Genomic DNA, 21,602 nt, shown 5'->3' with positions numbered 1-21,602 from the left:
AATGCAGATAGAACCTTGTAATTCCAAGATGGTTTGTTGTTTTCTGAATGAAAAACTATATTTACAGAGCTTTGCTGGAGGCTTGGACCACCGGCAGCAGCCTCAGAAGAGCCTCCTCTGAAGCAGAGTATTCCTTCAGGTCAAACACGTCCAGATGTTTTTCTGATGACAGTAAGATGAAGACCAGAGCTGACCACTGACCAGGAGACAGTTTATTGGAGGAGAGACGTCCTGAAGTCAGATACTGTTGGATCTCCTCCACCAGAGTACGATCATTCAGTTCATTCAGACAGTGGAACAGATTGATGCTTCTCTCTGGAGACAGATCCTCATCAACCTTCCCCTTGATGTACTGGACTGTTTCCTGATTGGTCTGTGAGCTACTTCCTGTCTGTGTCAGAAGACCTCGTAGGTGTTTCTGATTGGTCTCTAGTGACAGACCCAGAAGGAAGCGGAGGAACAGGTCCAGGTGTCCGTTTGGACTCTGTAAAGCCTTGTCCACAGCTCTCTGGTGCAGATGTGTTAGTTTAGGTTTGTGTCTGGAGACTTTAGACCACCAGGAGGTTGTTTGTTTTTCTGCCATCAGATTGACACCAGAGTTGACGAAGGTCAGATGGACATGAAGAGCAGCCAGAAACTCCTGAACACTCAGATGGACGAAGCAGAACACCTGGTCCTGGTACAGTCCTCTCTCCTCTCTGAAGACCTGTGTGAACACTCCTGAGTACACTGAGGCTGCTTTGATATCGATGCCACACTCTTTCAGGTCTGGTTCATAGAAGATCAGGTTTCCTTTCTGCAGCTGCTCAAAAGCCAGTTTTCCTAGAGACTTAATCATCTCTCTGCTCTGTGGACTCCAGTGTGGATCCGTCTCAGCTCCTCCATCATACTTGACGTTCTTCAGTTTGGACTGAACCACCAGGAAGTGGATGTACATGTCGGTCAGGGTCTTGGGCAGCTCCCCTCCCTCCCTGGTCTTCAACACGTCCTCCAGAACTGTAGCAGTGATCCAGCAGAAGACCGGGATGTGGCACATGATGTGGAGGCTTCGTGAGGTCTTGATGTGGGCGATGATCCTGTTGGCCTGCTCCTCATCTCTGAACCTCTTCCTGAAGTAGTCCTCCTTCTGTGGGTCAGTGAACCCTCTGACCTCTGTCACCATGTCAACACACCCAGGAGGGATCTGATTGGCTGCTGCAGGTCTTGTGGTGATCCAGAGGCGAGCAGAGGGAAGCAGTTTCCCCCTGATGAGGTTTGTCAGCAGCACATCCACCGAGGTGGACTCTGTAACATCAATCAGGATCTCGTTGTTGTGGAAGTCCAGAGGAAGTCGACACTCGTCCAGACCGTCAAAGATGAACGCAACCTGGAACTCTTCAAACCTGCAGATTCTTGCTTCTTTGGTTCCAGGGAAGAAGTGATGAACAAGTTCCACCAAGCTGAACTTCTTCTCTTTCAGCAGGTTCAGCTCTCTGAAAGTGAATGGAAACGTGAACTGTATGTCCTGGTTGGCTTTGTCTTCAGCCCAGTCCAGAGTGAACTTCTGTGTTAACACTGTTTTCCCGATGCCAGCCACTCCCTTTGTCATCACTGTTCTGATTGGTTCATCCCTTCCAGGTGAGCCTTTAAAGATGTCTTCTTGTCTGATGGTTGTTTCTGGTCTGTCTGGTTTCCTGGATGCCGTTTCAATCTGTCTGACCTCATGTTGGTCATTGACCTCTGCAGTCCCTCCCTCTGTGACGTGGAGCTCCGTGTAGACCTGATTCAGGAGGGTTGGGTTTCCTGCTTTAGTGATGCCCTCAAACAAACACTGGAACTTCTTCTTGAGGTTAGACTTGAGTTTACGTTGGTACACTGGACCAGCGGTTCCTGAATAAACAACAAAGGAACCCAGTTAGTGGATCCTACAGACCCTTTTACGGTCTATGAACAAGCCATGTGTTAGAGCCATGTATTCCTATAGTCCTCAGTAGTAGTGACTTCATGAGCTTCTTTCATGATTAAATCATAACTATTGGACACAAAATCAATCAGGTGCACCTGATGAAGCCAACAGAAGTAAAATAAAAGACAAACAGAACTGGAAGGATATATAACCCTTTGAACTGCAGCTGTAAAGCTCAGTGAGTCAGACTAAAAATAAAGAGCCTCTGTTGAAAATAGTACCGTTGGGATTTCTAAATGTCCTGGTAGACCGTAATCCTCCACGCTGAGACGCCACCATTGAAAACATGGAGGTGTCCTCATAGAAGCCTGTTTTAAATACATTTTTTCTTTTCATCTACCACCTATTTAGTTATACGAGCTGAAAGTCACCAGTTAACACGGTCACTGGGTGAAGTGAAACACCTGTTCCTCTGAAACGGTGGTGATCCTGTCTGAACTCAGTAGAACTTGAGTCCGTTGGAATATCGATTCTGACAACCGAACACGTAACAAGCAGACATTTAGATGCTGCTAACAGTTTAAATTCATTGTTTAAAGCTTCTAACTCGTCTGGATGGTTGAAGCAAAACGACATAAACGTTGACATCATGCGTACGCATATTTATGATGACATCAGCTGTAATCGGGTCTGTAGACAACCAGAGAACCTAAACATTGAAGTTGTGTGCATCCTATTAGGAGAAATATATATATGTTGAATCCTTCTCTTCTTTCCACCATGTTAAATCTGTTAAAATCCTCTTACTGATCAGCACACAGTCAGCCAGCTCCTCCTGCTTCATTCTCCTCAGGAAGTGCACTGTGATCTTCTGAAACGCCTCTCTGCTCCTCCTCTGCTCTTCATCCTCACCGTCCAACAACTCCTCGCCCTCACTCTCCAAGCATTCTGGGTAATCTGGACTCAGGACCTTCTGGATCTTCTTCAGCTCGTTCTTCAAAAAAGTGACGATGTTCTCCTCCAGCAGCTGGAACAGAAGGATAAACTGAACATGAACTCTAAAGAACCCAACATGGGATTCATGTGTGGGTCTGAGCAGCATGGAGACCACTAGAACCTGTTCAGCATTGAATCTGTAGTTGATGTGGTTAATAGTGAAAGGTGAGCTTGTACATGTACTCACCATAAATATGGAGTCCAGGTCTGTTTGATGCTGCTGGGTCAAGGGAACATCTGAGATCTGCTGAACTCTGTGGAGAAAACCAAGTTTAAAGAATCACTAAACCACAGACTGGAGATCAGAAGTGGACGTCGTCATGGTGACAACGCCTGTTGGTTTGTGGACTACGGTTTTGAAGCCTCGGATTCTGATGAACACAAGCGGCAGAGCGGCACCCTGAGCAGCAACCTTACTGGATCTGGATCCATGTGGATTCTGGTGTGAAGCTGCTAAAAAAGTTAGCTTCATAATTCAAGGTCAACTTTACAGCTAAGTGTTTAAGTCATCTTAGTAGCTAATTGCATTGGTAGGGTGGTAGTAACCTGTCAATCAGCAGGTAAGCCCCGCCCCCAAAAGCATCCCCTGCTTTCTGGTCTGTTGGACTCTAAATGGACCTGTCAATCAGCAGGTAGCCCCGCCCCCTAAAGCATCCCCTGCTTTCTGGTCTGGTGGACTCTAAATAGATCATAATGTACTAAATGAACATCATGCTGGATTGAAGAAGACTTGAAACTAGAGATTGAGACCATAAACTCATGTTTACAATGTTTACTGAGATAATACATCAAGAGAGAAGTAGGACCATTTTCTCATAGACTTCTATACAACCAGAGAGGAGTCGCCCCCTGGTGGCCAGCAGAGAGAAGTAGGACCATTTTCTCATAGACTTCTATACAACCAGAGAGGAGTCGCCCCCTGGTGGCCAGCAGAGAGAAGTAGGACCATTTTCTCATAGACTTCTATACAACCAGAGAGAAGTCGCCCCCTGGTGGCCAGCAGAGAGAAGTAGGACCATTTTTTCATAAACTTCTATACAACCAGAGAGGAGTCGCCCCCTGGTGGCCAGCAGAGAGAAGTAGGACCATTTTCTCATAGACTTCTATACAACCAGAGAGAATGACAGTTAAAGGCACTTCAGCGTTGGCTTCACTTTACAGAACTGGATTTTTCATCTACTTTCAATTAGTAGAGGGCATATTTGTATATGCATGTTTTATATTTAAATACTTTGCACTTAAATGTCAAAATCTGGACCTGAATCCACCAACAACAATACTAAATACCAGATACATTGGTTATGTGAATGTTGGATTCTCAAACCTGCAGTAAAACTCATTCAGGTCTTGGACCAGATGGTGTAGTTGGTGGTGTAGAATGTCTCTCTGGTTGCTGCTTGCTTGCCTTGAAAGGCCTTTTGAGGGATTAAAGTCAGAAAAGATCAAAGTTCAAATGTTGCCTTTCCTTCCCATGAAAACCTGAATCCTGGCCTGATCCAGTACCTGATATGTATCCATTTCTCCTTTCGTACCTGTTCCTGGACTTTGATCTGTTGCCTGTTCCTGATTCCTCTGGATTTCTTTACCTGTTTGGACCAAAGCGGTCTCACTCCAAACGCATCAAGTACCCAGTTTGGTCAGAGCCCCTCATCCTCTATGGAGGGTTCAGGATCAGTTCTTACCTTCCATCATCAGCTTGGTCACCTTTAAATCCAATACTGCGAGGCATAGACCAGTCACTCTTCATGGACACACAGCTGGGTCCAGGTCCAGGTCCAGGGGAGTCTGGTCTCTGCTGCTGCATCCTGATACATTAAATACAATTTCAGATTCTAACTAGTTGAGCTTCATGAATCAGTTTGCTCTGTTTATCTTTATATTGATGAGTCTTGCTCTAAGAGTTGATGCTAGTGTCAGAATCAATACTATAAATGGATCTGACTCACATGAGACCACGTTGTGGACCCGTGAACACCCGACTTTGTGCTGGACTCAGCGTTTTGCTAGCATAATGTTAGCTTTGTGGTTTGTAGCTGAGCCTAAGGGTTCTATGAGCTGAGCGGACTAGAAATATCTCCCGTTGCCAAGTCGTATCTAAGGTCCATCCTATTAACGGGAGCAGTGGACAATGTTTCCGTTGCATGAGAACCTTATGGGGTGACAATGATGAGGAAACGGAGTTATGACTCATGAAACAACTTTACATTTTGGTTGCAAAATCTCCACTGGGCGTCTGATGGTTCTGTCCTTCACGTAGTCCATTACCTCCTGATAATAGACACCTCCTCATGCGTTATCAGTTACGTTAAAACCTATAATAAGAGTCTGGTGGATATAAAGTGTCTTACTTAATACTCTACAACAGGGGTACTCAAATACAAATCCTCAAGGGCCACAAAGATGTTTTTCAATGACTCAAAGGTCCATTTATTGAGGTCGGTCAGGCCACATGTGATATACTGTATTTAGTGCATTTCTTTGTGTTGTTCTTACCACTGAATTTGATATGTTTCTTCAAAATTTGTATGCTTTGTCTCATAATGCCGTTTCAAATTGGAAATCTTCATCACAGATAGTCTCCTGGCATATTAAGCACATGGGTCTTGTGCTGGTTGGAGGAAGAATGAACGCAAACCTTTCAGTCCATTCTTCTTTAAATTGGCGATTTTCACTGTCCACCTTTCTTTAGGCAGAGAACTTGGAACACGCCCTTTTCATGTAATCTTTTTTCCCGTCTATGCTATCTATCTATGCTCCTACTGGCAAAGTGGCAATATGCGAACCGCTTCAAAAACGAAAGTGAAACTTAAAAATGCGCTCGCAGCGCGACCCAATAACAGGCTGTCTGTGTATCGTTGGCATGGAGACAAGTCCCGATACACGTGTTGACCCAACCAAAACACATACTGAAAAAATAATAGTTCCGGGGCCACAAATAGGTGGCCAGCGGGCCGGATGCGGCCCGGGGGCCGCCTATTGAGTACCGCTGCTCTACAACCTCCCTTGAATGAGAGGAAGACTTTGGTGTTAGTTTGGAGTCTTTCTGTTCTTAGCTTAGCTTAGCCTACTCTTCTATGTCATTAACTCTTTACTTTTCCCGTCTATGAGTCTTTTCTTTCAAGAGGTTTTCTCCTCATTGTCTCTTTAAGGTTGGATTGTTTATTTCATATTCTGTAGTTTAATCCCAGTTAAAAAGGATTTAATTGGTCCTTTCTGTTCGAGCTTCAGGGAAACAAGAGACTGTCTGTCACTCATCGTGGTTCAGAAGACAGAACGGGTTGCAGGATTCAGGGCTGGTGGACTCTGAGTTATTGATTAAGATGCTGGTCTAGACCTGATTCATCCTCTAATGAGAGTTCAGGTTCAGTTCTTACCTTCCATCAGCAGCTTGTTCAGCTTTAAAAAGAATAGGGTGATCCATAGACCAGTCAGTCTTCATGGATACACAGCTGGGTCCAGGTTCAGGGGAGTCTGGTCTCTGCTGCTGCATTCTGATACATTAAATACAATTTAAGAAATACTTTTACTACGATATTATCCCAATACAATATTATCATGATACATAGGTCACGATATGGAGGAAACCCCCCTTCCTATCTGCAATGTCATGAGTAAAAAAATAAACATAAAACGATCCTGCTGTCAAACTAAGTAGTGTGAGGGGCAAGTTGCATTGTGGGAGATGTTTGGCAGTTCAGCCCATCACATTATTCATTCAGCAAATGTTTCATGTGTGTAAATTACAAACCACTCAGGTGGAAGATTCCATCAGCTGTTGTGAGTTATTGTTGATCGACACTGTGTTTTTGTGGTCCAACAGACCAACAGAGAATCTGAATTTCCCAGTTAAACTTTCACTCTTTTCATTTCATTCATTCAAGTGTCAGCAGGTTACAGTGTTGGTCCAGGTGTTTGTCAGGTTAATATTTAATCTGAATATTTATTTGACTCATCAAACTTTACTGCTTCTTCTTCTCAGACAACTAACAGTATTGAAGGCAATTAAAGCTTCTGGTCTCAGTGATTGTTCACCAAAGTGAAAACAAATGGATTCAACAGGAGAGTCGACACTAGATTCAGATCATCCCCTACATCAGCGGCACTCAATAGGCGGCCACCTATTTGTGGCCCCGGAACTATTATTTTTTCAGTATGTGTTTTGGTTGGGTCAACACGTGTATCGGGACTTGTTATGAGGGGCCGTCAGGGACATAATTCAAAATTACCTCTCACACACACATGTGAAATGCTCTCATATACACTACTGAAACACTCTCACATAAACAACTGAAAAAGTATTTGCTCACACACACTACTGAAACGCTCTCACACACACTACTGAAACGCTCTCACACACACTACTAAAATGCTCTCACACACACTACTAAAACGCTCTCACACACACTACTAAAATGCTCTCACACACACTACTGAAACGCTCTCACACACACTACTAAAACGCTCTCATACATACAAGTAAAACGCTCTCACACACACTACTAAAACGCTCTCACACACACTACTAAAACACTCTCATACATACAAGTAAAATGCTCTCACACACACTACTGAAACGCTCTCACACACACTACTGAAACGCTCTCACACACACTACTGAAACGCTCTCACACACTACTAAAACGCTCTCATACACACTACTGAAACGCTCTCACACACACTACTAAAACGCTCTCACACACACTACTGAAACGCTCTCACACACACACTACTGAAACGCTCTCACACACACTCAATGTGTGTATATATATATATATATATATATATATATAATGTTTATATATATATATATATATACAGTATATGTATATATACAGTATGTATATATACAGTATGTATGTATATATATACATAAATATATATATACACACATTATATATATATATATATATATATATATATATATTTACGATGGCAACCACAAGCTGGTCAGGTGGTCTTTCATGGCTGTGTGGATGGCTTCAGCCGGACTATTATATACTTACGGTGCTTGTCCAACAACAGAGCCTCATACGTCTTGTCATTACTTCTAGGAGGAGTACAGAACTTTGGATTGCCCTTAAGGGTCAGATGTGATCATGGTATGGAAAATATAAATGTTGCCCGTCTTATGTTGGAAAGAAGAGGATTGAACAGTGTTATTACAGGTGTATCAGTACACAACCAAAGAATTGAGAGACTATGGGTAGAACGCAATAGAGTCATATCTAAACACTTTATAAACATCTTTAACTTCATGGAGGAACAGGGTGTACTGGATTCATTGAATGAACTACATTTATTTTGTCTGCATTATGTTTATTTACCAAGGATTGAAAGAGCAGTAACAGAATTGATAAATCAATGGAAAAACCATGGCCTCTTCACACAACAGACCCCTCTTCAGTTGTGGCATTCAGGTCTCATTAACAATGCAGGAAAATTTGCATTGAAAATGATGGGAACCATGGAATAGATGTTTTTTCCTCACTTCTGCAGTCTTCAGTGAAAAACATTGGAGTTATGTTAAGGTTTGTTAATACATTTTCTTCACTTGTGCAGTGTATTCCATGAATGAAAGTTTTGTTAAAACATTGTAAAACATTTTATGTAAAATAAATGAACATGATAAACACTGGCTGCACAGTGGTGTAGTGTCACACTGTCGTCTCACAGCAAGAGGGTCCCGGGTTTGATTCCCGGGTCGGTTCGGGTTCCTTCTGTGTGGAGTTTGCATGTTCTCCCTGTGTAAGCGTGGGTTCTCTCGGGGTTCTCCGGCTTCCTCCCACAGTCCAAAGACATGCAGGATGGGGATAGGTTCATTGATGACTCTAAATGTCCCATAGGTGTGAATGTGAGTGTGAATGGTTGTCTGTCTCTACATGTTGGCCCTGCGATGGACTGGCAACCTGTCCAGGGTGTACCCCGCCTCCGCCCAATGTCAGCTGGGATCGGCTCCAGTCCCCCTGCGACCCTGAAAACAGGATAAGCGGTAGACGATGGATAGATGATCAACAATTGTTCAAAGGAACGAACGTTCATAGACAGGTCAAGAGAGACAAACAGAGACTTAAACAGGCAGAGGGAGAAACAGACAGAGACAGAAAGTGAGGCCCAGAAAGGGATACAGAGTATATGTTCAGCTTGATTGTTCTTGATTAGGGAGTAGTATTACGTCCTTGTTGAAATGGTTATGCTGCTGTGTCCTGACTCTGAAATAAGAATGCAACAATCAGACTGCATGAAAACAGCCAGTACAATATAAGTCATACTGCTATAGGAAATACAATACCAAATACTTACCACCACCTATCAATATTATATCAATAATGGGTAATGGTTATTAATATCAGTTATATTTAACGCATTAATATTCATATTTAGGTCAAATATATATAGAGAGAGCGATGTTCGCTGGTTTATTTTATTAGGTGTATTGATATTGAACGTGTCATGTGTCCAAATTGCACTGTAAAGCGACTGTCAAAAAAAAAAAAAAAAAAAAAAAATAGGAGCCAGTCGCCATGAGGCTAAGCAGGGGAAAACTTTACCTGCCAGATGCAATGGCTGTTCAATAAAACATATCTTCAAAGCAATGCTGGTTTGTGTATATTTATTGCAGCTAAAAACACAAGCAGTGACATTGTGTTATTTTTCTTTTACTCTGATTGGTGTTGTTGTGAGGCTGCTCAGACAGAGACAGTTCACACACAAGGTGAAGAACAGCTGATTTTACTACCTGCTGACGTCCCACCACGTGACTCGCATTCCCGTATGTTACCATAGCAACAATGCTACAAGACTACAAACAATACTAGCTGGCACCTACAAGCACCTAATTCGACAGTGTACCTCTTTGGGCGCCCTGCAAGTTTGCAGTAGATCTGAGATTCTTAGGACCTGCGGAAACCCTGTTACGCCCGGTTCACACCGGCCGCCGAAGCGCCGCGAATAGCCACTGAATGGAGCCCGCTTCCTTTCGGCGCCCTTGTTAACTGATAGTGTAGTTCAGACCAGACGCGAAGCGCCGTGCAGCGATCGTTACGCCGTCTGGTCTATTTTGTGCGCGAGCCGCGAGCCATCGCGTCAATTCTGACAGGAAGTCACACATAAAAACACGAGACAAGCCGATCAATTTTCAAAATAAAAGCAATTTCAAAATAAAATACCGCGATTGACAAATGCGATCGTATTTGTGTATCTAAACAGAGTAGAGAGATGAAAACCAACAAACAAACACACACACAGACACACACATACACACGCACACAATAGCTCTGAATAAACAACAACTGAGCAGAAAGTGAGGGCTCAATCCCCCGCATGTTTGTAGTGGTGGCACAAACAGCTAACTATTAGCTCACTACCATGCCATATTACGTTGCGTTACGTTCGATTAAACAATAATTTAGAAAAACGATATTTATAATTACCCTTTCCTCCTTGATGTAGCTGAAGCGTTGCGCGTGATAACGCCGTGCACACTCTCTCCGGACTGGAGTTGCAGTTGGCAGTGTTTATGCTGCTGTGCTGTCCGGGAGGGGAAAAGTGACGCGATGTGACTGTCCAGCGTGTCGCGGCTTGGATTTGCAATGTCAGTTGCTGCCTGACAACGCATTTGACGAGGTTCTGATGGTCTCCGCTGACGCCAGTACAGTGTGAAGAGTAACGCTGCTGCCTCGGTTAGGCTACGTGCAGGCTGTTGGGCAGACATTAGTGTTGCAAACAACGTGGCTGACGATCAACACGTGAATCGCGCTGTTAATTGCGCAATTTTGTTGAACTGAAGACCTTCCGGTTTTACTGAAACACCTTCCGCTTTGACTGAAATGCCTTCCGGTTTAACTGAAAATCCTCTCACACACTATACTGAAATGCTCTCATATAACCAAGTAAAATCCTCTCAGAAATTATAGTGAAGTAGTGTGTACGAGAGCATTTTAGTAGTGTGTGTGAGAGTGTTCTAGTAGTGTGTATGAGAGTGTTTTAGTAGTGTGTACGAGAGCATTTTAGTAGTGTGTGTGAGAGTGTTCTAGTAGTGTGTATGAGAGTGTTTTAGTAGTGTGTATGAGAGTGTTTTAGTAGTATGTGTGAGAGTGTTTCAGTAGTGTGTATGAGAGTGTTTTAGTAGTGTGTGTGAGAGTGTTTTAGTAGTGTGTGTGAGAGTGTTTTAGTAGTGTGTGTGAGAGCGTTTCAGTAGTGTGTGTGAAAGCGTTTCAGTAGTGTGTGTGAGAGCGTTTTAGTAGTGTGTGTGAGAGCGTTTCAGTAGTGTGTGTGAGAGCGTTTCAGTAGTGTGTGTGAGAGCGTTTCATAGTGTGTATGAGAGTGTTTTAGTAGTGTGTGTGGGAGTGTTTCAGTAGTGTGTGTGAGAGTGTTTTAGTAGTGTGTGTGAGAGCGTTTCAGTAATGTGTGTAAGAGCATTTCAGTAATGTTTGTGAAAGCGTTTCAGTAGTGTGTGTGAGAGCGTTTCAGTAGTGTGTGTGAGCAAATACCTTTTCAGTTGTTTATGTGAGAGTGTTTCAGTAGTGTATATGAGAGCATTTCACATGTGTGTGTGAGAGGTTGTAGAAGAAAATGTGTTACCTTACATTTCTTATTTGTTTTTTTATAATGTTCCTTTCTCTCGGGAACATCAAATGTCCTGCTGAGCTGTTTCTATTGAATTTAACCCTTGCAGTCTTGATGAAAAGACTCTTTGATCTTTCCCTCTTCCTGAACTGTCGCCATAAATTGTCTTTCATACATTGATCAAGGCCCGATGAGTGACCCCTGTAGTGACATCGTCTAGCTCTCCCTAGAATGGTCACACCTTGTAGATATCAACAGATGTCTCTTCCTCTGCAGAGAGACATGTGTTGATTCAATGCAAATCCACTCATGACGCCTTCCCTTTTGTTCTCTCGCATGTTCTGTATAAATCCAACTCGGCCAAGCCATTTGAGAGACTGGATCTTCATGGATACACTGTGAATTTCTTTTCTCCACTGTCAGTGATTAAACCTCATTTGAACCAGCTACAGAATTGGACCTGAAGAGTTTTCTTCCACAAGGTAATTCTGAATTATGTCCCTGACGGCCCCTCATAACTTGTCTCCATGCCAACGATACACAGACAGCCTGTTATTGGGTCACGCTGCGAGCGCATTTTTAAGTTTCACTTTCGTTTTTGAAGCGGTTCGCATATTGCCACTTTGCCAGTAGGAGCATAGATAGATAGCATAGACGGGAAAAAAGATTACATGAAAAGGGCGTGTTCCAAGTTCTCTGCCTAAATAAAAGGTGGACAGTGAAAATCGCCAATTTAAAGAAGAATGGACTGAAAAGTTTGCATTCATTCTTCCTCCAACCAGCTCAAGACCCATGTGCTTAATATGCCAGGAGACTATCTGTGATGAAGATTTCCAATTTGAAACGGCATTATGAGACAAAGCATACAAATTTTGAAGAAACATATCAAAATTCAGAGGTAAGAACAACAAAAAGAAATGCACTAAATACAGTATATCACATGTGGCCTGACCGACCTCAATAAATGGACCTTTGAGTCATTGAAAAACATCTTTGTGGCCCTTGAGGATTTGTATTTGAGTACCCCTGCCCTACATGGACTACAAAGGTCTGGACCAAGACCTGATTCTTTACCTCAGGACAGTCAGATAATAAAAAGGCTAAATTTTAAACTCAATAAAGCGATCTAGTTAATATTATGTATATTTATGTTGTTGAGTGAGAACCATGATGGTGGAGTGATCTGAGTCCTGGACACTTCGAGATCCTCGTCTCACCTCTGAGCTTTGGTCTGGCTGTCATGTCCCCCATCCTGGGTGGTTTTAGAGGGAAGGACTCCGTCCTCTCGGTCCTCACACTGATTCATAGCAGAGTCTCCACCTGCTGGCAGAGACATACACTGTCACTACGGCAACACTGACAACAGAGAGGCAAAGTCCCGCCCCTTCCTGTGTCTCCAATGGGACCTCATTTCATGAAAACTATGAACGGTAGTTAACGGTGAGACCAATAATGTTTTGGTCCCGTTTGAGTTGTACAGCGTCCAGACGACAGCAGGAGAATCTCAAAGGCTTTCAGGACACAGCGACACACAAAGTTACCGCTCCAGTTAAAATATTTCAACTGACTCAAATACGCATTTAGTCCTTGTGTTAATCTTTGAGCTTTTCTTCATAGATAACTTTAGCTTCAATGCTAACATTTTATTCACATTGTAAATAGTTCAGACTTTAATGTCCAACATGAAGCAGTAGGGATGAATCCCTGTTAAACACCGTTGTCGTCCTGTCGTAGGGAGTTAGACCTTGTCCATGTGTTTTTGTTGGTTTCTTTTGTTATCGGATTAGCTCGAACTCCGGTCAGGAAGTTACATTGTTACGTTTATTGCTTTGGCCTTTTGTTCGACATGAACTTCCAACAAAGTCTCACAGCAATTAGTGAAACAGTCATGGAATTGTAATCTAGTCATTTGTATACATGGACATGAATTTTACATTTTTTTCCTGGCATTCAGCAAACTGTTTGTACATTCAGTTGGTCGACATTATGCCACAAAACCAATGTTAGCTTAGAAAACAAAACCAACAACAAAACCAACGTTAACTTTAGACAAAAAAAAATACTACATAGAAAGAATGAAATACTACATAGACATAGTACACAATGTTGTTTAATGGTTAGATCTGTGTTTTCAGGGACATTTTATTCAGATACATGCTAACTGACCACGTTGACTCCAACTAGCATTGCTAATAAACACTTACAATAGCTCAAAAAACCAAAACATTTGAGGCAATGCCCTTTAGATGTATTGAAATGACTGTTTTCCTCAAATCAGACTGGCTTTTTAGACATAGGGAACCTTTAATTTAATTGCATTCACAATGAATGTGGGTAGTTACTGTCTTTTTCGCCGTTGTTGACAATTTTTTACTTTGTTGTTTAACTAACAGATCCATGTCACCAATTTGTATGGTTATGGTTATTTTTTACAATCTTTTTTTCTTTACAGTTTATTAGGAGACATTTTATTCTGTAGTATGTTTTTATTTACTGTATTTCACAGTAAAAACACTAATACTACTACTAATTGTACTTAAAGTATCCACAGTAAAAGTACACAGTGTTGTATTATAATACATGATATGCTTAGATTATTCTTACTGATGCGTTCAGGTGGAAGCTGTATTTTACAGCTTCAGTACATTTACTGCAGTAAAGACTGAACATTGTCTCATTCTTGTATGTTTGAAATATCAAAAACTGTCACTTACCAAACTGTTCACATGTAGGAGAGACGACAGGACGATGTGTAGCAGATCTCAGACACCAGGAAGTAACCAGATTCTCAAGTACGATTTAAACCAGTTTAGGACTGTGCCAGGCAGCCCCACCCATGTTTCCAGAATGCCTGGTATGTCGTGGTCTACTCTATCAAACGCAGCACTACGGTCCAGTACAACTAGAATGAAGATTTTGGTTCATTTATTGTAACACAACGCAGACGCAGACATTTGACTGGTAGAGCTGCTGACTTCTTGTCTAAACGTCTCATTAACTAATCTTTCCTGTAAGAAATGAAGCGGAGGTGAGGGGTAAGTCCTCCTTTCACCAGCGGAGAATGAGACTCCTTCATTTTGTCAACGAGGTCAGAGAACAACATTTGTCTGGCTCTCTCTTCCAAACAGTCGGTGCTTTATTCTTCTTTGTAAATATCACAATGAACCCTGAATTCACCTGCGTTCAGCTCACTGCCACTTTCACTGATGTGGCGTTTGTCCACGGTGCTGCAGGACTAATGGCATCCAGGGCCCAGTTTTTCAGAAGGAATCCCATTGGATTTAGGATTTCTGATTGGATTAAATATTGAAAATGGGTTTTTCAAAAGGAAAAACGGATTCTGAAATCGATACATCACGTAATCCAATCTTGGTTTTGATCTGGATCAAACCTTCAGTCTGTGTTGTTCAGTTTAGTACAGTAATATAATGTAAACACAGCACACATTATTAGGCCACATTTGAATACAGTAGGTAAAAAAAATATATAATTAAAACTGCATAGCAGTGTCGTGACGGGCCCTCGCTCTTATGCGGTCGTGGACTGCCTGCGGTCACAGGGCAGTGTCGTGGACGCTGCCCTTGGCGCGGCCGCCTCTCGTGGCGCAAGTCGAGACACAAGCGATTGACACCAGACGGATGTCTGTCACGTGCGGTCGTGGAGTGCCTGCATTCACACGCGTGGCAGCCGCCTACCTGTGCAGCGGCCACCTCCTCGTGGCGCAAGTTTAAACACAAGCGATTGACATTCAAAGCCATCTGTCTGTCACGTGGAGTCGTGTCGTGGCTGCATTCACAAGTGAAACTACATTTCAGTCACAGAACTCACACACATGTGACCCATCCGGCCATCTCTCCTCCTCCCCCTGTCTCCTCCTTTCAGGCTGAAATGAGAGGAATTAGTTTAAAAGAATCAGGTGTGGCTTTTACTTAGAAAAGTCACAAAATCAATGACATTTCCTGTCACCAGTAGGTGGCGCTCTGACTGTGAGTGAATATCAAAGTGCAGATGTGTTCAGGAAGGAACTCTAATCAAGTGTGCAAAGTTTGGAGCAGATCAGAGAAGAAACACTGAAGTTACAATAGTTTGTATGTTTATGGCAGATGACAGCTGTGTGAGGTGCATCTGAAGTGTGCCATCTCTCCTCCTCCCCCTAGTGTGACATCTCTCCTCCTCCCCCTGTGTCCTCCTTACAGGCTGAAATGAAAGGAATTAGTTAAGAAAAATCAGGTGTGGCTTTTACTTGGAAAAAGTCACAAAATCAATGACATTTCCTGTCGCCAGTAGGTGGCGCTCTGACTGTGAGTGAATATCAAAGTGCAGATGTGTTCAGGAAAGAACTCTAATCAAGTGTGGAAAGTTTGGAGCAGATCAGAGAAGAAACACTGAAGTTATAATGTTTATGGCAGAGTTCAACTGACAGCTGTGTGAGGTGCATGTGGAGACGTGTGCCATCTCTCCTCCTCCCTTTGTGTCCAGGTTGAAATGAGAGGAATTAAAAAAAAAGAGATTTAAAGTGGCATGACTGTTGATCTGGTGTAAAGCAGACTGCAACTGCATGTGAGATTCACAGATTCTCCATGTGTCACTGATAGATCTCTGACTCCACCTGGCAGTCGCTGGCCCCATGTGTCTCTCCCCCCTATGCTCCCTGAGTGAGGTGATTTTGGTATCAATCGGATCAACGGTATAGTCAGTTTTTGATTTTGTACGACCCCTGTGAATGGCCAAAAACAGCCAAAAACTGCAAAAAATGCTAATATTTGGGATTTTTTGGCAGTGGCAAACATTACTCGATTTTGATGAAACCTGACAGGCATGTTCTATGAAGCTATGGCAACATAGGTCTCGAGTTTCGTAATTTTTGGGGCAAAGGTTATAGAGTTAGGCTAATTGCATTTTGGTAGCCCAACCCTCTAATGTTCATTGGCTGATATCTCCTGATTAAATGCACATTCATACCATAGCCCCAACTAGGTCTGACGAGTATGCGTACCAAATTTCGTCAGAATCTGATCAACGATGTCCGAGAAATGCGCAACTTCCTTTTTTTCATAAAATCCAAGATGGCGGAAAATTTCGGTAGGCGGACTTTGGTACTCCAAGAGGATTGTTTGTAGAGGAGACTTGTTTGCACATGTTTGCAAAATTTCATGTCAATCGGAATCACGGTGCGGCGGGGCTGGCGATTCTCCACTCTAGGTGGCGCTAGCGAGCAACTTTTTCATGAGCGAATGCGAAGATGCCAAATTCTTAAATTTTTCACCAGGCCCTATAGACACTCCAATTTTGGTTAATAATAAACATTCGAATAACAATAGGGCTTCGCAGCCCGACGTTGTCGGCGCTCGGGCCCTAATAATTTCAGAAACAGAAGTCCTGAAACAAAAAATAAATGCCGATATATTTTTTAATGTCATTTATCACAGTCAGAGATGAACCAATCAAAAGTAGTTCCTTATTGCAGAACAACAAATAAAAATTGGGTATTTTCTATTTTGTTGTTGTACTGGATATTTAGTCTTTAGATTATTTCCTGATTTAAAACATATTGAAAATATCCACGACATATTTGTTTTTAAACAAATGAAACTGATATGGAAATTTTGTACTTCTTGATGAGAGATATCTGAACTGAAGACTTACACATGAGAAGGTTTGGTGAGAATGTAAATGTGTCCTGTGACCTGTGACCTGTGGCCTGTGGCCATTTGTGTGTATTTTGCAACCCATGTGTGCCTTGCGACATAGTTGTGGTTTATGACCCAGGTAGGGTTTGTGAACCATGCAAGGTTTAGTTAAACATTTGAGTTTACGACTTCCATCCCTGTGAACTGAGTGAAAACACACCCACAAGAAGATGGATAAATATCATGTTTGTCTCACAATACGTTGAGTCTACACTTAGTAACAGACCAGCATGTTGCTCTGTGAATTCTCCTCTTGATCAAGATTAAATCCCTGTTTGGACCTTGAGCTGACTCCGATCTCCTTCCTCCAGTTCTATACCAACGGGTAATTATTTTAACAGAAACTATGAGACAATTTTACACTTCTGTTCAGGGGCGGTTTGTTTATTACACACTACCAACAGGGAAAAGGAGGGAACTTTTTTTATAACCAATTCTATCACAGCAAGTCTATATCTATATATCTCTTTATACCATGGTCTGGGTGAATACTATGGGCTGAAATATGTGCCACTAGAAACTGAATTTGAATCACATAATTTGAATTTGTATTGTTTAATTTGAATCATTGCATTGGAAAAACTGAATCTGAATACTATAATTTGAAATTGAATTTATTAGTTTGGAACTGAATTCCAATAAACTTGAAACTGAATGTAAGATTATGAAATTTAATTCAGTTTCTCTGAAACTATATTTGATCCTCACTGAACATTCGATTCTATATATTTTCACATTCAGTTCTCACAATTCAGATTCAGTTCTCAAAATTCAGATTCAATTTACTGTGACAGACATCCGGGTAGTTGAGGAAGAGCAATCGAGCGCAGATACACAGGACTCCTCTTCAGCCAATCAGCACCTACGTTTTTGAGCACGTGACATAGTGGTAATTTACCTTAATGCTGGCTGGTTGCAACCCGCCATGAGACGGAGGAAGAAGTGCTTGACAGACTGGCTTGACCATGGATGAGGCTGGGACAAATACGGTAATGGCAGTTTACCATATATTTTAACGAGCTTTTGTTTAACTGTTGTTAATGTTATAGCTATTTTGTAGAATCGTTTCGTTTCGTCAGCGAGCATAAACAAATCATAATGTTTACAATTACATTAGACTACTAGCATGTTAGCATTGCTTCAGCTGAGTGTTGCTGTGCATGACAAGTAGCAGAAGGGATGACCATTAGGCTGTTAACTTATGCTTATGCCAACTGTCCAGTTATTTTTGAATTAAAATCAAACGTTTGCGACAAGCCAAAATTACTGTATGTTTGATAAAAAAAAAAAAAAAAGAAAGGCTAGCTTGTCAGCCATAAAATGTCGGAATATAAATAACAACAGAGTCCATGGTGGGATTCCAGTTATGTCAATGCTGATCGGATTTACTGATAACGTTAGAGAGAGTTGGTCCATTCACATGATCCAAACCGTGAAATCGAAGAAGCCATGTGCAAGCGCCATTCTGGTGCTCTAAGTCAGGGAGAGGCCAGATAAAACAACCCAGTGTTCTTCTGGAGATTCATTTTTGGCCAACTTGTGCTGTGATCTGCACAAAGTTTAGCAAGGTGTAACTTAACGTTATAGTGATTATGGGCACGATCCAACCAGTTACAAATGAGTTGTCACTGTTACCATGGTATAGTGTAACATTTATATATAACTAGCTGGCTTGTGGTCACATAACAAATACAACTGATTTGCTACTATTCCATAATTTTGGTGGTTCCTCATCCATAGCCTCCACCACACTTGATATCAACTTGACATAAACTCCATAGCTTACAATCACAGTGATAATTGAATCTGTGTATAGTAAAGCACTTTAATTTGTTTGCAATGAAAAGCTCCTACTACTTTCAACCTTTACTACTTCTAGATTATTATGTTACCAGCTACCTCTCTGTAGCTCACATCTCCTATTTGGAATATTATTAGTACCACAATAAATTATATTAATAGTAACCCTACTATTAATGTATGACATAATGTCATCTAATACATAGTATGTCAGTGATTCACAGTGGTATCAGAAAAGAATAGCACCAGCTGATGAAATGGGTTGCATTACTTGATGGTGTATGTTAACAATTCATTACATTGCTTTTGCAGAACATTGTCATTCAGGAGTGCTTAGCCAGACTGAGGGAAAGACTGCAGTGTGCCCTCAACAACAACCCTCCTGATCTTGATTATTTGGAATACATAGTGACCCAAGAGAGGACCTTCATAAATGCAATGGAGAATGTAGCTCTGCCTAATGATGTCTGTGAAGCCCTCGAACAACTGAGCAGTTTGTTAGACCTGCGGAATAAACCTCCCCCCTCCATATCTGTGGTGAGGAGCATGGGTCCCCGTGGACGTTTTAGACTCCAGGTCACAGAGGACCACCTCCAAAGTCTTCTTCATCTAGGTCTACCTGCCACATGTGTAGCAGACATTCTTGGAGTCTCAAGAAGAACCATCTACAGGAGGATGCAGGAGTACAATATGTCAGTTAGGAGCCTGTATTCCACCATGACTGATGATGCTCTGGATACTGAAGTGAGAGCCATCAAATCTAGACTACCTCATGCTGGATACCAGATTGTCAAGGGGTGTCTTGAAGCAGAGGGCCACCATGTACAATGGACCAGACTCAAGGCCTCTATGCATAGAGTTGATACAGAGGGCATCTTATCAAGAATGACAAGTATGGGCTGTGTTGTTCGGCGAAAATACTGTGTTCAAGGCCCACATTTCCTGCAGCACATAGACACCAATCATAAACTCATCAGGTGTGTTTGAATATAGCATGACTTAAAATAGTTATCGTTGGAATTAATTTTTATTTGTGGGTAATTATCCTTTGCTTCTTTCTTTTTAATTAAACCATGTCCTCTTTTTCACCAGATATAACATGGTGATATTCGGTGGCATTGATGGCTACTCTAGGAAGGTAAGTTTCCTAATGTAACAAAGTACATACTCATGAAAATATTGCTGGTATAATTCATAATTTTTTGGTAGGGTGTCCATCTTATGACAATCATCCCATAACTATTATTAGTACAATTCATGTCCGTTTTCCACCCTCTAGATCATGTACCTCAATGCTGGATCCAACAACACAGCGAGTACTGCACTTCAGTTTTTTCTGGATGGAGTGAGGAGATTTGGATGGCCTTACAAGTGAGTAATGCTGCAGTAAATTTATTTTGAATTATGTTTCTCGTAGTATCCTTTAAGCAATACAAATGATTTGTCAGCCGTTTATTAAACATGAAATTATCAGGATTTATTCAATGCTGCATTTAGTTTTCATGAACCTGTGTGAGGAAATTATCCAGTATTTTTTTGGCCTTTATATGGCTTTATTGATAGACAGGAAACAGGATGACAGAGAGAGAGAGGGGGAGTGACACGCAGCAAAGAGCCCTAGGCCGGGACTTGAGCCCGGGGCCGCTGCAGCGAGGACAAAGCCTTTGTACATGGGACGCCTGCTCTACCAACTGAGCTAAACAGCGCCCCATGATTCAGTATTTTTAGTAGGGTTTTTTGTGGATTCAGTTGTATGGATACTAATTTCAAAATCTGATGTGTTACAGGGTAAGAGCTGACCAGGGTGTTGAAAATGTCAGCATTGCCCAGATGATGTTTACTGTGAGAGGCACAGGACGTGGAAGCTTTATAAGTGGAAAAAGCGTGCACAACCAGAGGTGAAGTATTCCTGTTGCAATAATGATTATTATCAAATTACCTCAAGATCCAAGTAGGTACATGACATGTCTTGTTATTGTTGGTGTGCCCTTCAGTGTGACATTTACTCCAGTTGAATTGCTGTTTGGCTATTCTTTTACATAGTTTGATTGACCCATGGGGAACTTTTGTATGTATGAATTGTAGAATCGAACGTCTATGGAGGGACGTGTGGACAGGAGTTACACACGTTTACTATGACGTATTACACAGCCTGGAGGAAGATGGATTCCTCGACATCTCGGATAATCTTCATCTCTTCTGTGCTCAGTACACCTTCCTCCCAAGACTCAAGGCTGATTTGGGCAAGTTTTCTGCTGGATGGAATGATCATCCTATCAGGACAGAGGACTACCTTTCCCCAAACCAGCTGTGGGAGCTTGGGATGCTGCAGCACCCCATCAGAGAGCCAGAGATGTCTGAGGAAAATGTGGCAGTTGAGTAATAATGCCAATGATATTGTTGTCCTGCCTCTAAATATGATTTTCTCAATCTACATACTTATAATACTATCTTCTCTTGGTTTTAGGGAATCCAAATTGAGGATATTGATTGGGAGAGCTCAGGGCTATCTGATGGTAACTCTGCCACCCCAGGTGTTACCGTGCCAGAGATGGAATGTCCATTGACGACCGAGGACATTGAAACTCTATGCCTTGCCATTGATCCCCTTTCTCATTCATATAGTTTTGGAAGAGACATTTATTTGACCACACTCTCACATGCTG

At 42.0% G+C, this 21,602-nt stretch overlaps 3 protein-coding genes across 3 annotated transcripts in view; 1 reads left to right on the top strand and 2 right to left on the bottom strand.

The window, feature by feature from the left end:
- Window positions 1–21,602, bottom strand: part of LOC311016207 (uncharacterized protein) — a 618,931-nt gene that overhangs the window by 16,869 nt on the left and 580,460 nt on the right. The window lies entirely within an intron of this gene.
- The window catches only part of LOC311016209 (uncharacterized protein), a 199,603-nt gene that overhangs the window by 122,071 nt on the left and 55,930 nt on the right, over window positions 1–21,602 (bottom strand). The window contains exons 7-8 of the mRNA XM_084013785.1: window positions 2,693–2,912; window positions 66–1,869 (exon numbers count right to left, since the gene is read on the bottom strand). Of these exons, the coding sequence (XP_083869911.1) occupies window positions 66–1,869; window positions 2,693–2,912 (2,024 nt within the window). The remainder of the gene's footprint in view (window positions 1–65; window positions 1,870–2,692; window positions 2,913–21,602) is intronic.
- Window positions 19,375–20,412, top strand: LOC311015812 (uncharacterized protein; the record flags this gene model as incomplete). Its single annotated transcript, XM_084013255.1, has 3 exons — window positions 19,375–19,913; window positions 20,029–20,074; window positions 20,216–20,412. 3 exons carry the CDS (start codon window positions 19,375–19,377, stop codon window positions 20,309–20,311), a joined length of 681 nt encoding a protein of 226 aa, XP_083869381.1. The 3' UTR covers window positions 20,312–20,412.

Source organism: Eutrigla gurnardus (genome assembly GCF_963514095.1).
Source record: "Eutrigla gurnardus genome assembly, chromosome: 7".
In the NCBI taxonomy this organism is placed as follows: domain Eukaryota; kingdom Metazoa; phylum Chordata; class Actinopteri; order Perciformes; family Triglidae; genus Eutrigla; species Eutrigla gurnardus.
Note: the sequence above shows the minus strand (reverse complement) of the source record. Positions and strands in the feature narration are given on the sequence as shown.